Below are 17,067 nucleotides of genomic sequence, written 5' to 3'. Positions count from 1 at the left end.
GGCTTCCCGGGTGATGGAAGTTGTGTGTTATGTATACGAGAGAGAGAGACTAACTAACCGACTCACTCACTCACTGACTAACCGAAAGACGAACAAGTAATGAAAATAGAGTGGCTGACCAAAAGATCGACAGAAAAACGGAAGGAAACGAGGCTTACGAAAAGGCGAAGCTTCACAATCGGACCATCCATCTCATATTATTTCTATTTGCACAGATTTCATCACTTTGTTTATATTCTCTTCCAACTTTATGAGCGGAAGAGGGAAATGTTGTCATCGGTAAGAACTCGAGGTTTACTTTATATCTAATTTTCAAGGGAATAGAATAGAGAAAGAGAGGGAAAGAGAAAGAGCGTATAGGTCAGACAGATTGACAGACGGGCTGAGACAGGGTGACACACGGACAGACGCTGCTATATATGCAGCATTCCGATGTCTATGTACTCTTGACATATTTTTGCTACGGTTCTAAATAGAGGACGTGGAATATTATTAAAGTGTGTGTGTGTGTGTGTGTGTGTGTGTGTGTGTGTGTGTGTGTGTGTGTGTGTGTGTGTGTGTGTGTGTGTTAAAAAGTAACTATGATACTCAAATAAACACAAGCAGGATATAAGTCAGTCCATCTATCATTCCTTTCCTTTTTTAAATCGCTCTTTTTCTTCCGCATTTTTTGTGAACATGATTAATCTCCACCCTGCTAATACCGCATTCCCAGCAAGCATTAACCCACGGAAGACGCACAGTAAGGTGGAAATTCCGGTTTTTTGTACTTTCCCTAGTGCTTTCTTGACATGCCATGCTGTGTAATCTACCAGCCCTCAGACCACGATTTCAGAGAGAGAGAGAGAGAGAGAGAGAGAGAGAGAGTCGGATGGAATGGAGAGATTCTTGAATGGGCGTGTGTGCTTGCGTGGTTTCCCTCCGCGTCTCTGGACTTGAATGCCCGCCCACTGCCCTCCTTGCCACTATCTCTTCTCCTTCTCCTCCTCCTCTCTCCTCTCTCAGTACTCAAGGATTTCATTGTGTTATTCAATTTCTGTTCCCGTAATAGCGATTAGTTTAGATGCGCATTATCCTATTTGCCGCAATTTGCGTATATCAGATCGCATAATAAGTTTTACTAATTTGCACACTTTTTTGTTTTTGTTTGGCTTATATTTTGTGTTTATGTTTAAAACAGAATCTCAACTTACCTGTGTATCGCGACTTGCAGGTTCCTTTTAATGCAAGTATATATATGTATATATATATATATATATATATTTTTTTTTTCGTGTTCGCCTACAACATTACATAGGGGCCCTTCATCGTGGCCCTACACTCCTAATGGGGGAGCGGGAGCTGACACACTGCACCAGCGCCGCCCTGTTAAGACCAAACTCCAATACTACGTCAAATTGAAGTCCCCGGCCATCACAGCATCGCCAAGTAACGTTAAGAGGTGTGCATAGTCACCTTGATATATATCACATGTATGTTCTTTGCAATCTGTTTAAATGTGTTGTTCGTCCGCGTGGACCGGCGCAAGTGGTGAGCGGGGAGCGCGGGAGACGGTGGTGCACGCGTGTGACAGGAGCGTGGGAGCAGACGTCTATCCCTTCCCGTCGCAGACAGCACACTGACCTCCAGCCCTGCCCCTTGCCTCTGACGGGGCGCGGAAGAGGAGGGCGGAGCTCCAAAACTCGAGGGGAGGGAGGTGTTTGTCATGGATCCGAGGGGAGAGGACTGTTCTGCCTGGAGGAAACTGGAGCGTTTACCATTGAGATGTTCACTTCAGTGACATGATTTTGCGGAACTGTTGAAACACTTTACGTTGCTGACGCCAGCGTTGTCGAGGTGAGGACGGCTCGTGGTGCTGCTCATGTTTCGCATTAGATAGTGACTGTTTTTCTACATCTTCTCACGTGCTAATCATTTTCAAACTGATAACGGAAAATGTTAAATGAACTCTTCTCCTTTAACAGTTAACTTTGTTCACTGCGTGGAAGAAATCTTGTGTATTGGACCACACACCACCTCATATTATGTCATGATCTATTAATACTCACGCTCAGTAAAGGCACATACTGACCATATCCATCCATCCATCCATCCACCCATCCATCTATTTACTCATATATATATATATATATATATATATATATATATATATATATATATATATATATATATATATATATATATATATATATATATACACACACACACACACACACACACACACACACACACCACCCGGTAGCTCAGTGGTTAGAGCGCTGGCTTCACAAGCCAGAGGACCGGGGTTCGATTCCCCGGGCGGGTGGAGATATTTGGGTGTGTCTCCTTTCACGTGTAGCCCCTGTTCACCTAGCGGTGAGTAGGTACGGGATGGAAATCGAGGAGTTGTGACCTTGTTGTCCCGGTGTGTGGTGTGTGCCTGGTCTCAGACCTATCCCAAGATCGGAAATAATGAGCTCTGAGCTCGTTCCGTAGGGTAACGTCTGGCTGTCTCGTCAGAGACTGCAGCAGATCAAACAGTGAAACACACACACACACACACACACACACACACACACACACACACACACACGAGTAAATAAATAGATGGGTACACTGACTGATTGATTGACAGATCACTAGAGTTGTCTTATCTTATAGTTTTATTAAGTGCTTGTTGATTCATTCTTTATAATTTTGCTATGTACATACATACATGCATACATACATACATACATACATACATACATACATACATACATACATACATACATACATACATACATACATACATACATACATACATACATACAAACAAACAAACAAACAAACATACATACATACATACATATACATTCATACATACATACATACATAAATACATTTATACATAAATGTATGCTTACATAATTAGACATGCATACTTAAATACATTATACTTGAAAATATAAATATACTCTTAGATAAACATTAGCTTAACTTTGTACACACAGCATTACGTATACTGACGTCACAGATGCATAGTTATATTTTTAGGATCCTTTCTTATTATTGGTAACTTTATGAAGCGCAATTGTACTTTCTTTTAAAATAGTATTCTCCCAAACGCACTACTGTACTAGAGATCAGAATGATATTACTTAACGGCTGTGACCGAATTAAGAACATATTAGCATTAATCACTAGCATTAACAAAGCACAAGACACTACTGGTAGAAACATTCATGCTTCATATTTCACTCCAGTAAGCTTCAAGCCATACACATTTAATAGTAACAACAAAAATATCACGTAACAGACTCGAGAAAGAAACAACACACGAATATGAAGAGAGAGAAACTGTGAACGAACAAACTTGACGTGCTGATGATGTAAAGTATTCATTAATGCAATATTACGTAGAACAGTGTTGATTCTGGCGGTGGTAGTAGTAGCAGTAGTAATAGTAGTGGTAATGCTGGTGGTGGTGATGAGTAGTAGTAGTAGTAGTGGTAGTAGTAGTAGTAATAGTAGTGATAGTAGCTGTTGTTGTTATGTTGTGTTGGTGGTTGCAGTGGTGGTATTGGTGATCTTCCTTTTTTTCTTTACTCATTTCATACGTCCTTTTGAAATTGCTGCGGGCATGAGCTGAGGGGAACGTATATTTGAATTTTTACCGCCGATCGTATTACTGCTGCCAGACACAAAAACCTAGAGAACCTTCATTAACTGTGCCACTTGTAAGAATACTCTCTCTCTCTCTCTCTCTCTCTCTCTCTCTCTCTCTCTCTCTCTCTCTCTCTCTCTCTCTCTCTCTCTCTCTCTCTCTCTCTCTCTCTCTCTCTCTCTCTCTCTTTGTAGCTCTTTACTGCAGACTTTGGATTTTCTTATGTACACCTTCTGCATCATTCAGTGTTAAATGGATTAATTTTGTGCCTGATTCGTCAGCTAGACAGACTAAATGCTCTTAATTACATAGATCGAGACGAAAAGTGACAAATCCACCACAATAGTTTTCTCTGTATTACGGTGCGCTGTAGCAATCCTTTCTGTGTTTCACCTCTTCTGTCTGCCCGTTTCCAAGAGCAGCTCATGGCTAGTAACATGGAGCCGGTTAATTTAGATTCTCCAGCTTTCATAACAGTTCTTCTTTGTCTTGTATATACACGCACGTTCAGGTAAGAATTGAAAAGTCTGTTTATTATGCTTCCAGTTGAGGCAAAGCAGATCATCGATGACACTTGAACATCTAGAAATAATGGTAGATGAATAGAATATACTCAGTGATCAGTCTGTCAGTGCTGAATCATTAGAAAGTTTTAAGAGATTAGATGGATTTATAGATGAGAATGGAAGATGAAAGTAGGTGTGTTTCATGCGGGGACTGACAGTGCTAGCCTCATAACATCTCGCAGCTTTCCTTATTTTGTTCTCAGAGGCAGTATTCTGAAGCGCTCATCACGACTGTCAAAGAGCACAAAGATAACAACTTTTCAAAATTTTTTCCTATTAAAAATTATTGAAATCTTGATAATCTGTCTAGAATCGTGAAAATATCCATGAAATCCTGTGCAACTTCAAGTAGAACCTTACACGAAGGTTGTCGTGGTACGGCTCAGAAGCATATCAGAAAAGGCTCCTGTGTGGAAGGACTCCACTCTACGAATATCTTTCAAGGGGAAAATTCGGATGTATAAAATGTGCCTTTATATTAATTAGCAGGTTAGGTTCTACAACAACCAATTTTCCTGATTGCTGATTCTGATTTTTGTTTTACCCTGATTATTAACTAAGGCTGTATTAAAACACAATGCTCTGATAAGTTAAGGCGTGACTCTCATTCTTAAAGTTTGAGTAACATTAAAGCTGTCGCAAAAATGTTTCGTTAAATGGCATATCTAGTTGTTCTGATTAGCAGAACAAAACATATGAACTTTAATTTGTCACGCATCTTCTTGTGCATGTGTAGGAATTTAAGATAGAACTTTTGTTGATGAAGTGTGTTCTGGCGGCACCGCGACGCCCTTACCTCACTCACCACCACGATGCATGATTATCACTGCCATCTTACACACACATGTGAGGTTTTCGTTCAGCATTATTGTTTTGACTGGCCGGTGGCTGAGGAGGGAGTGTTGTCTCTCATCTCCTCAGAGTGCAGACAAGATCAGAAAGTGTCCTGCTCGCTGTTTTCTTTTCAGTAGTTTGATAAGGTCATTGACAGTATATATAATAGTTTTAACTGGGATGACTCATGCCTCACCTGTATACCAGCATAAAAATATCCGGCGTCTTGTAATCTTGCATTAGTAATTGAAATAACTGACGAAAGTTGCAAATATTTTTTTCTTAAAATCACTAGATTTAATTAAATACTTGATGAGCCAAGGCCTGACTTGTCTGCCCACGTATTTGCTCCCAGCATTCTGTAAATCACTATTAAAGACGCTCGCGCACCACGATGTCACACAGCTTGACAGTATTGCTCGTGATGGTATTGTCTAGACTCTCGACAGTCAAGGACATCTGCTTCCTTTGGTACACAACTCTAATCTAGCCAACCTCTTCATCGCACCATCAGTCGTCTCACATCTGCAAGACATACATGGAAGGTTTAGAAACTGCGTTGCATTTAAGCAAAGACGTTCCTGATGTTGTGAAATCCTTCTCCTTGTTGAAATACTGGTTTCTACCTGTGTTTGTCGCTACATCCTCCGCTACATCTCTTTATGAAGCTTCAAATTTGTCTGGAGTGCAAGGACCATTGATGGCGTTATCCATCCAGCTTGTGAAGGCATCAGTGCGAGTGTAGAGGCCAGGGAAGAGTGGGTCTCCACAGCCGTAGCCGGCGCTCACCACACCCACTTGCTGATCTCTTCTATCTGCTGCTGTCCTTGTCAGAGGTCCACCCGAGTCTCCCTGAAAGGATAAGAAAGCAATAGCTGTAAAAAAAACTACTTGCAGCAAGAATGGTGTTGTGGTACGTATAGTACGTAGCCGATGTAAGGCACGTCCCGCTGCGGCAGTGCTGCCCCAACACACAGGTTCCTAACCCATTTCCAACAAGATTTACAGCATCATCTGTTATTATTATCCATCAGCACAGCGGGACACGCTCCGGCTCCCGGCACACCCACAATTATCGTAGGTGAAACGGTGCAGCTAAAACCCCCTAACCCCCAAACGGCCCCTCAGTCAAAAGTTTTGCTGGTATATAACCAATTGTGAACTGTTTTATATCTCCATGTTTCGGTATTGGAAAAAAGTCAAAAGCGATCATCGTATTTTTCAGCGCATGGAATACTTTTTACATGTATATATTTTTTAAACCAGTGAGTGCAGTCTCGAGGCTAACGTGAAAGTTTAATTTGGGGAATATAACACTTCTGCAAAACAGTATTAGTAAACAGCCTACTCAGTGTCTCGGCCTCATCTTCCTCCTCTTCCCACCATACCCACCCGACACACGTCGTTCCCATTTTCTCCGTTGGCGCAGAGGATGGTGTCGTCCAAGCCTTGTGGGTAAGAGATCGTGAATATTTCTCCAGCGGCAGAGTAGAGATTGTTACATTCCTCTAGGCTTCTCACCGTGACCTCCAAGTTGATGAGTAGCGACGAAGCTTGTTCTGATGAAAAGAAAAGTAATGACAGAGATTCTTATCATTGCAATAGATATTTATGTGAGACCAGATCACGTAACATTTATTTATTAGCTTCATTAAAATGCGGGCATCACGCCCCACTGATGAACCACTCACGATTGGGACGAGTGCCCCAACCAGCGACCTTGCAGGTTTGACCAGTCAGGTCCACTACTGAGGGCGGCACGCAGTAAGGTCTCAGCAATGACGTCGCTCTCACATCGTCCTTCAATTCAATCAGCTGGAACACGGGAAAACAAAATATTAAAGATAAGTAAATCAATAAGTTCTTAAACGTTGGAGTTACCTGAGTAGGTACGCGAAGTTGTAACTATCATGTATTATGTTATTCATTTAATGATTTAAATGAAATTTTGTAGTTGTGTATGTAGAATTTAAAACCGCAGTCTACTCAAAGTGAGACATTTCACAGGTTGAGTAAAGAAGTGTAACAAAACAAACAGTGAAAATCAGAGCCAAGTATACACAGCAGGTGATGCACGTGGTAGCCAGGCAGTGTGGCGGAAAGACAGGTAGTGACTCACGGCTATATCGTTGTACTTGCTAATGATGTTGTAGTCTGGGTGAAGGATGACACGACCCACTGGGTAATCATAGGCTAGGCTCTCTGTGGCGCGGGTGAAGTCTTCCTCGCCCAGTCTGATCACCTCAGGCCTACCGCGCGACATGCGAGTCACAGACAGGAGGGAGTGATAATTGAAATATATGAAAATTGTAAGTCGATGAATTGACATTGACTGATGACCATTTAAGCAATATTTGCTACAGAATCTTTCTATCTATCTATCTATCTTTCTATCTATCTTTATATCTATCTTTATGTATCTATATATATATATATATATATATATATATATATATATATATATATATATATATATATATATATATATATATATATATATATATATATATATATATATATATATATATATATATATATATATATATATATATATATATATATATATATATATATATATATATATATATATATATATATATATATATATATATATATATTGGGAATCTGTCAATCGCTCGTGTCTAGTTTCCATTTGTTATATGAAACATTCCGTCATTCAAACATCTACCTAAAACAGGATGGGTAAGGATTAAGTCATTTTAATTCACTCCTGCATCTTCAGCTGTTACATTTCCTTGATTGTAACGAAAGAACACATTTCTCATTAAAATAATAAAAAGAAAAGCTTTGGTAGAAGTGACCTAGTTATTTGTAAATCGTATGAAGATTCTGGAGTTGTGCAACAAAACTTTTCTTTATGTTATGTGCGCTCATTCCATCCACATGTGGTTCAGGATTTTTCACTAGGGGAATGTAGACCACTCTGCTTACTATCGAGAGAGAGAGAGAGAGAGAGAGAGAGAGAGAGAGAGAGCTACTATTGACTATTCCTCAACAACAGAAACACTCTCTTCTTCACAGCATAGGGAACACACAACACAACAGCAGAAACTTTTCATTCCGATCTACAAACACCCAGCGCTGTCATGTCAACCCACCACCAGCTAGGAAAAGACTATACTAGAGACCACAAAGCACCTGCGTGAACCTATCGTTACCTGAACAGTCTAAAAACGCCAGTAATCATTGTCACTCACCTTTTGTTCACGACGCAATGAGCAGCTGTCAGGATGTGCTGCGGTGTGATGATGGACCCTCCACAGAAAAATTTGTCACGGTCGTCACCATCCACCACTGGCACCGGTCCATCACCAGTTTCCACACCTATACCTATGGCGGCCACGTTCACAGCGTTGTCCCGATCTGAAGTTGGATCTGTTACATCCGTTTCATCACGGGTCGCTCCAGGTAGAGTGGCGGGGGTATCACCATCAGGGGGCGCCTCAGTTGGAGCAGCAGGAGTATCACCTTCGGGGGGGTTGTCGGGGAGAGTGGTAGGGGGCGTCTCGGACGGAGTGGTAGGGACATCAGAATCAGGTGGCGTCACGGGTGGAGCAGCGGTTACAGTTTCGATCAGGCCCTTCATGATGTCCTCCGTGTTGTTTGAGTGGACGAACAGCGCCGGGTGGCTCTGCAGACGAGGAAATATTGGTAACATACAAGGGAGGATAGTAAAGATTAGAGATCCTCGTGTCTTCCTTATATGCTCATCTAAGAGGATAAGAAATATTTACTTTGTTAGGTAAATAACTTTTTTCTTTCGTTAAAAGACGTGGGAAAGAGAGAGAGAGAGAGAGAGAGAGAGAGAGAGAGAGAGAGAGAGAGAGAGAGAGAGAGAGAGAGAGAAAAGGGGGAGGGGAGGGAAATGAAAGTATTGGTATATATCCTCACCACGCCGGGCCAGGTGGGAGGCAGGGACAGCTCTGCAGGTCCTCCGGGCATATAGATCGGTGCCGCTAGGGGCGGGGGCTGGATGCCAGTCCCGTGCTGAGAGAGGATGAGGTCAGGGATCAAGGACAAGAATGAAAACTGAAACTATACTTATACGTGCACTAAATCTAGCAAAAATACGCTCCCAAGTCCTTTAATATAGTCATGATTTTCAAGTTAGTAATTTAAGCAATGTGACTTCCCACAAAGACACCAGAGGCCACCATACGCACCTGACAAAAGATGATCGCCTCCACCAGATTGAACACCTCTGTGTCCAGTGGGCGGCCGCTGTTCACTCGCACGGTGGTCAAAAGACGCTGCACTAAACTGGCATAACCGTCTGACCTGCAGTTCGGCACAAGAGCCCTTGCAGCCCTCTGGGACAAGCTGGGAGAAGGGGGAGGGGGAGGAGGAGGTGGAGGTGGAGGTGGAGGTGGAGGTGGAGGTGGAGGTGGAGGTGGCGGTGGCGGTGGCGGTGGTGACTGTGGCGGTGGTGGGGGAGGTGGTTGTGCAGCTGGTACTCCGACTCCAACTCCAACTCCAACTCCTACCGATACTGCGGTGTAGACAGCAGTGAGTAGAAGCACTGCGAGGATGGGCGGCCCCACCTCTGGAACCTCAGGTATTGTGACGTTGACTATTTCTGGTATGATGACAGGAAAAATTTCAGGAGGACTGGTGGTGGTGGAAGGGGGCTCTGTGGTACACCGACACTCGCATAGCTCTTCGCAGTCGAATTCGTTAACGCACGTGGAGTTGTCCAAGCTATCATATATTCTCCTCTTTCTTCTTTTTCCGTTTCTTCTAAACGGAAAGGCGTTAGACTTTTGCTTCGATGGTTTCGGACGATATTCAAACCGGGCCATGGGATCAGTAGGGTTACCAGGTTCAGTAGGGTTACCAGGTTCAGTAGGTATTTCAGGTTGAATAGTGGTCTCAGGTTCCGTCGTTGTTGGTGATTGTGTTGTCGGAAGCGTGATTGAAGCACAAAAACATTCACAGTATGATTCACAATCACAACTATCATCGGTGGTCGTCCCATCACCGTCGCTCTGTCTCGGAGCTCTCTTGTTATTGACGCTAGATTCTTTTTCAATCCAAGGCGCCTGTTTGTCCCGCGGGAGGATGATGGTGAGTCTCCGCGAGGACCTCCTGGACCTGCGCTTCTGAGCTTCTTGAGTCTGCGGGGATGTGCTGCTGCTTGTGATGCTGTTAGCGATGTTGTTGCTCCGAGACAGCTGAGGAGCCACTCCGCATTCTGCAAGGCACCCCACCGCAACACACACACACACACACTATAAGAATTTTTTTCAACATAAGGTCCTAATTTCAACCATAATTTATCAAGGAACCTCAGGGTAATATACAACATACATCATAGGAACGTGTGCTACGTACCATAGGATGGGTTAACGATCGTGCGTGGCTCAGTGCAGCTCGCCGGGTCTGTAGAAACACGATGAGTGATAATGTGATATCCCTCTTCAATACTTCAATGTTTTGGGGGAATTTACGTAAGTGTCTTTGAAACATTAGAGTGAACTTTAATTAAGACTAACCAAACTTTTGTTAGAACTTATTTTTCATAATTAACATCATGAAGTTTTTTGTATCTAGCCAAAAATTCAAGTTGTTCTTAATGAAATATATGCATACATCCGCCATGAATGGTCACATTCTTGTCTTTATGTTACACACACACACACACACACACACACACACACACACACACACACACACACACACACACACACACACACACACACACACCATACCTAATCAGTAATCACATTCATCTTTTTTTTCCTAAAAATTGTGAAACTCCTTGTGAGCTTTGGCATATCCTCCTTCACTCTGACTGGAACACTTTCAAGGAGATTTCAAGATATTCATCCTCTAATTCTGAGTGATCTTTTTGGCCATATTTTTGGGAGTGGCACCTCAGTGAGCCTTTTTTCAATCAGTTTATTGTTCTTGTTTAGTTGCCTTACATAGAAAAATATATATTGTATTGCACATACTTTTATTCCCCTAATTTACCACCAGCTCATTCACCTCACACGAGTAAAAAAGAGAGTAAGAAAAGTGAGTAACAATGAGCATGATTGCCTGCCTCTTAAATGGAAAATAACATATTTTACCCATTTATTTCTTTCTCTCGTATTACCAACTCGTTCACCTCACGCACGAAGAAATAGTGTAAAGATGATCAGTAAGATGTGTGGTGGCTTACCTCTTGTTCCTACGTCGCGGCACCTCTCGATGAAGCGACTGCAGGACCCAGCGCAGAAGCGGAGGTTATATGAAAAGTTAATCTCGCACAGGCCTAGCACGGCGGATAGTTGGCACGAATCCACGTTGCCGCGATCCGTGCACTCCTCATCCCCTGGCGGGCAAAATTTTCATCAATGTGTAGAAATATGTAAATCTTCCTTCCTGTATAAACTTCGTGCATATCTTGCATAAACCACCTTGTGTGAACTTTATGTACCTCATTGTAAACCCTGTCTCGTGAGTCTTCTTATGTAAACTTTATGTAAACCTCTTCGTGTAAACCTCTTATCAATCAAGAGTGATTTTTTTAATTATTCTTTTTGTTTTGTTTTTTTGTATCGGACTAAAAAAAATGTATAATGAAATTAATCTTGTCTACAAACTCATAATTTAACATGCGCTTCTTTATCTCTTGCTTTTCACATAGAAAAAAAAAACTTCGGGTTGAACATTAATAGATGAATTTAGTTGCATTTATTAACATTTGTTTTCCATACCTAATTTGAAGTCTGTTCAACAATTATTTTTCCCTCCTCCTCCTCCTCCTCCTCCTCCTCCTCCTCCTCCTCCTCCTCCTCCTCCTCCTCCTCCTCCTCCTTCTCTTATTCCATCTCATCTTACTCTGAGGAAGGCAGGAGTCGCAGGTGACGGGACAGTTGACTAACATATATGCTGGGTTGCTGTCACACTCGCCCGCTTCACTCCATCTTGGGCAGAACGGGCTCAGATCTTGGCACCCGTCCCCACCAGCTCCTGCCGCTCCTACTGCCGCATCGTTCACGTCTGTTGGTGAGAGAAGACTGACAAATATAGCTCGCGAGGGACAGTAAAGATATGATGTTGAATGCTTTGCTGCTTCAGGAAGTTATATCACAAAGTCCAGTCAGTTTTAAGTCTACAAAGCGAATTAGAATATACGGACTAATGATTAAGAAAACATTATGAAGAATTAAGGACATATTATAAGTGAAGGTAACTGTCTGAAGCTAATTTGTTGCTTGAAGTATCCTGTACTTTGTAATATCACTTCCAAGGACAACAGTACTTCCTGAAGAATAATGTCAATGGAATGGAATTGTGCATTTTCCATGCGAGTGCACACCGATGCTTTACTGTAATAAATGTATGGGGAGTCATACCAAGATGTGCATACTTGCTGCTGAAAGAACTTTGACACACGAAAAATTATGAAAAGATTAAAAAAAAAATAAAACTCACACAAGCTTTTATTTCTTGTGATGCTAAAGGTTGATATTTGAATTTATATTGCTATTTGATTTGACATTTGTTACATTTGATATTTTCAACTTTTACTTTTATTATATTTTATCAAATCTTCCATTTAACTACACCACAATATGAAACTGTGTATAAACTTGAATTGCTCACGATATCTCGATAAAAATCTATGGTCTTGTTAATAGTCTGTCCCTGTAGTTGGTAGTGGAAATAGTATCAGGAATCACGATTTATGCATATCATTAGTACAAGAGACATTTCCAAGAGTCTTGCATGGTCTGGAGTGACTTGGAGTTTCCAATCTAAGAAATATTTTTTTACACTCATTTCATTCCTTCATGTATTATATTTGTATAGTTTGAAGGGAAGGGATATTTGCCTTTCTTCTTTGTCTCTCTTAACCTCCTCCTGTACAACGGAAAGGCTGACACTCATTTTCGGGCTATAAAAAAATAAAACCAGTGTGGAGGTGCCGGGGATTGAACCCGGGACTTCTCACATGCGAAGCGAGCACTCTACCTCTGAGTTACACCCCCGTGTTAGTTTGCTGCCGCTACCTGTAATTACAATAGTAATTAACGGTCGTTGAATAGTTTGTGATATCCCTATATTATTTTGTTCTAACGCCTTGAGGATCGAGCATTTATTGTTACGAGAGTAGAAAGAGAAACAGCAGAGACTACTAAAGATGTATAGCGGTGGAAATAGATATACAGTGTACGCATCTTAACATGGCTCTCAGCTCTTTGTGCAACACACGAGAACTTGCTGTAATTCAGGAACAGTTTTTAAGTTTTTTTTTTTTTATCAGTTATTAAATCTTTCTTTTTAACACCAGTATAATTTTATGAAAAAAAAAAAAAATATATATATATATATATATATATATATATATATATATATATATATATATATATATATATATATATATATATATATATATATATATATATATATATATATATATATATATATATATATATATATATATATATATATATATATATATATATATATATATATATATATATATATATATATATATATATATATATATATATATATATATATATATATATATATATATATATGTTTGTTTGTTTGTTTGTTTGTTTGTTTGTTTTTTGTTTCAGAACCACATGAACTTTTAATCACTTACTTCCTTGTACTCATGATTATACAGGTTTCGGCAATGGGAGAGGGAGAAACAAGAGATAAGCAGGACGAACATTTTATCAATAACAGTTATATTATGACATTCATCAGCCAAATCAAATGTTGTCTACAACCCTGCAGGTATCCAAGCAGAAGTGTCTAGTTATTCATGGCACAGTGGACAGTGCGCGCCAAAAATGGTCATCGTGTTGGTTTGGTAAATATTCATCTGTAGAACTTCTGGTCCGCTACACAGGGTCAGGCGGTCACAACCACCGAACTTAGCTCTGCAATCTTTTGTATCTGGTGAACTACAGCTACAGCTATAGAGAAAATAAGGAAACCTAATAAGCATAGATGAAGCAGCCAAACTAATTGAGATTTCTGATTTATATTCACGTAGAGTAACATCAAAAGAATCAAATCATTAAGAAGTAATGACTTTACCTGAGTTATTTTTATCTTTATTCCATTGTTAACAGATTGAATATACTAATTTAATACCAGATTATACACGAGTATTGTACGCTTCAAACATTGATTATGATAAAGAGAATAATCGCAGAACAAGTGCAGCAGAAATTTAAGTATTATGAGGAAATATAATTGGAAATGGCAAAATATGTGAACGTAGAACCAAGTAGAGGACATGTAAGTAAAAGTCAAGACAATAGACACAAGGAATAACAGTGACATGAAGCTGACTAGTTTAATGACCTTGATAAAGATTGCAGCAGGAATGTACAGTATAGACTTGACAGTAGCAGTAAATGAGCAAATGTTGTACAAAGATGGAGACAGATAGAAAAGCTTGAATGAGACCCTAATGATTTTGTAGACAATATAACCTGCATTCTGTACTCTGTTCTGGTGATGGAGTGAAGGGAGTGAGCACAGAACAACACCGATAGAAACAAAAGTAAAATGAAAGAAATATTGATCGAAAGTAAAATAAGAATCCAATAAATGTAGGTGGAAACATAATAGTAGTAGATCAGTGCCTCAAGATAATTTCAACTGTTCTATTACAACAAAAAAAAAAAAATAATCCTAGTCATAATTTGATCTTGAAGTGAGGTTTGGGCATTGAACTTGGTCGTGAAATAGTGTGCTATCCTGTAATGATAAGAATCAGTGCATAGCGTATACAACTCATTCCTTACTTCCTTCAAGCCACAAGTTCGAAAAAAATACTACACAAGTCTTACTGTGGAAGTAGGCGTGGGTTATGAAGAAAGTACGTTAAGAGTAAAGAAACTGGAATGTTAGGATTATTGCGTGACATTCCAGATATTTAAGTGGCCATACACCTCCAGCAACATCACACCACCGCCCCTTTACTCCCCTCTTGATCTGCGCTGGTTATTGATAGGTTTATTAAGAGATGCGTTCTTCAAAGGTCGCCCGCAGTCAAGTTGTTCGTGAATTTTATGGTCATGGTGTTATCATGTCAAGGTAAGGTGTGGTGTTTCTGTCAATATGGATTTGAATTGCTTTTGATTTTTCTATAATTTTTGGTGTATTTGTCGAGTGATTCAGCTGTAAATTGTGGTCAGCAAAACAACCATCTGTTACCTCTGCTGCTGCTGCTGTTGTTGCTGCTGTTGCCACTACTGCTGCTACTGCTATTACTGCTGCGCTGCTATTGTTACTACTACTACTACATATACATATACATATACATATATACTACTACTACTACTGATAATAATAATAATAATAATAATACCACCACTACTGCTACTATTACTACTGTTACTACTATTACTACTTCACTAAACATCATCAGCACCTTAATATGAACGCACCACTAAACACGCCTTTTGACAGAGATTTCAATGCGAAGAAGTAAAGTAAGCTAAAAAAGTACGTATAACAAAACACTACCTTTCTTTCAAATAACAGCGCATTTATAACCATCTCAGTTCTCCCCTTCTTCTACCGTCAATATGATAAGGAAAAGGAAGGATAGAAAACTGGCCACCATGTAGGAAGCAAGATACACGTGCATTTCTTATTAGCAGCAACCTTTGAACAGTTACGTGAAAAATATTGAGAAAGGTGAGAGTATAAAAATTTTGGATTTCGTGCATTTCTCTCTTTTATACGTCCTCCACTAAGTATTTGAGTTACCTAATGTGATAATCCGATATTATTTTGATCCTGGTCTCCCTTACCTTGACCTTGAACCAGCGCCTGTAGAAGATGAGCGACGAGGAAAGCCCTGAAGCACACACGGGAATACATCTCGCTGGCAGTACCGCGGCCAAGTTTAAAACATTGTGTCCCGTGTTCCGCCAGGTATTACATGGATCTACTTGCTTTCAACATATCGAACAAGGAAAGAAGGAAAGAAAACATGCACTGGTCCCTTCTGTTACACTCGTTTAGCACTATCAGGCACTGCTGGATGTTGAAGGAGTCGCAGCAGTGATCATATGTACCACCGACGCGCGAGTGAGCTCCGGCCTCTCCCGCTCAAGATTATATGTACAGCATCGGATGTGGGTCAGGAGAAAATTATGTAACAGGAATGTGGGTCGCTCTTGCTATAGACACTCTTGCGCTCGTGTGTGTGTGTGTGTGTGTGTGTGTGTGTGTGTGTGTGTGTGTGTGTGTGTGTGTGTGTGTGTGTGTGTGTGTGTGTGTCTGTCTGTCCGTCCGTCCGTCCATCAATCTGTGTGCATAAATACGCTAATTAATTGGCAGTTAGTTAACAATCCCAGCTAACCTGAATTAGTAGACTGATCTTCCTAAACTCGAGTGCACATAATCGTAAGGTGATGGTAAGGTGGAGCAAGATTAAAATGCCACAATAGAGACAATATACAACACTTCAATTAAGCTCAATAGAATATACTCGCAATTTCTTACGAGTCTCCAATATCAAAACAGCCTCAAATATCAGAATGAATGAGAGAGAGAGAGAGAGAGAGAGAGAGAACGACAATCAGAAAACAAGAACATGACTTGCTTATAAAAAACGAGAAGTAACTGTCCTGTGTGTGTGTGTGTGTGTGTGTGTGTGTGTGTGTGTGTATGTATGTATGTTATTCACCACAGTCGTCTTCTGGTTACTCAACCAGCCTTTCCCTTACGGAAAGTGCTCAGAGCTAGTAGTGACCAATCTTCGGTGAGGACTGCGCGTGTCCATGCATTTATTCACAAGCTGGCCTCGAACTGTCCCATTCTAGTAGGTCAGTGGCCGCCCTAAGGTACTGTCCTACACACACCTAATGAAGGGGTTAGAGAAAGACCGGCGGGGAGAAAGTGAAGATAGAGGAACGCCGGATGCTTGATAGACATGGGCAGGGATATGAGAAAAGTGGATGGTGAGGGAGAAAGAAAAAAATTATGGGTGGTTTGCAAGGAGATGGAGAACATTGTGATGGAGAAAGGAAAGGAAAGGAAGAAAGGAAG

General features: G+C 40.6%; 2 protein-coding genes, 1 long non-coding RNA gene and 1 other non-coding gene across 7 annotated transcripts in view; 1 reads left to right on the top strand and 3 right to left on the bottom strand.

The window, feature by feature from the left end:
- The window catches only part of LOC123504098 (cell adhesion molecule 2-like), a 247,424-nt gene extending 245,629 nt beyond the window's left edge, over positions 1-1,795 (bottom strand). The window contains exon 1 of one of the 3 annotated variants that reach the window (XM_045254388.1): positions 1,194-1,795. The gene's annotated coding sequence lies outside the window, so the exon portion shown is untranslated. The remainder of the gene's footprint in view (positions 1-1,193) is intronic. The other 2 variants (XM_045254389.1, XM_045254387.1) reach the window with 2 other exon arrangements.
- Positions 1-17,067, top strand: part of LOC123504099 — a 279,550-nt gene that overhangs the window by 236,610 nt on the left and 25,873 nt on the right. The window lies entirely within an intron of this gene.
- On the bottom strand, positions 2,625-16,097 carry LOC123504097. 2 transcript variants are annotated; one of them, XM_045254386.1, is made up of 12 exons: positions 15,825-16,097; positions 11,875-12,036; positions 11,213-11,365; positions 10,378-10,425; positions 9,210-10,237; positions 8,938-9,033; positions 8,244-8,677; positions 7,145-7,274; positions 6,717-6,840; positions 6,418-6,584; positions 5,652-5,877; positions 2,625-5,550 (listed from the first exon to the last, which is right to left on the bottom strand). In XM_045254386.1, exons 1-11 carry the CDS (start codon positions 15,892-15,894, stop codon positions 5,686-5,688), a joined length of 2,604 nt encoding a protein of 867 aa, XP_045110321.1. In that variant the 5' UTR covers positions 15,895-16,097; the 3' UTR covers positions 2,625-5,550; positions 5,652-5,685. The 2 variants fall into 2 exon arrangements, with proteins under 2 accessions (XP_045110321.1, XP_045110320.1); XM_045254385.1 differs by having other exon boundaries at positions 2,625-5,877.
- Trnaa-cgc lies at positions 12,957-13,028 on the bottom strand. Its single transcript has one exon. It is a non-coding gene; the product is annotated as a tRNA-Ala (tRNA).

This window comes from Portunus trituberculatus, chromosome 15 (genome assembly GCF_017591435.1).
Source record: "Portunus trituberculatus isolate SZX2019 chromosome 15, ASM1759143v1, whole genome shotgun sequence".
Lineage (NCBI taxonomy): Eukaryota > Metazoa > Arthropoda > Malacostraca > Decapoda > Portunidae > Portunus > Portunus trituberculatus.
This window is presented reverse-complemented; position numbering and strand designations above follow the sequence as displayed.

What these genes read in the sequence shown, in the direction of transcription:
- LOC123504097 (XM_045254385.1), bottom strand. Translation starts at nt 15,894, where the DNA reads ATGTATTCCCGTGTGTGCTTCAGGGCTTTCCTCGTCGCTCATCTTCTA. An exon ending in CTCCCACCTGGCCCGGCGTG is followed by an intron (nt 8,678 to 8,937) that starts GTGAGGATATAT and finishes CCTCGTCTGCAG; the next exon opens with AGCCACCCGGCGCTGTTCGT. An exon ending in CATTGCGTCGTGAACAAAAG is followed by an intron (nt 7,275 to 8,243) that starts GTGAGTGACAAT and finishes GTCGCGCGGTAG; the next exon opens with GCCTGAGGTGATCAGACTGG.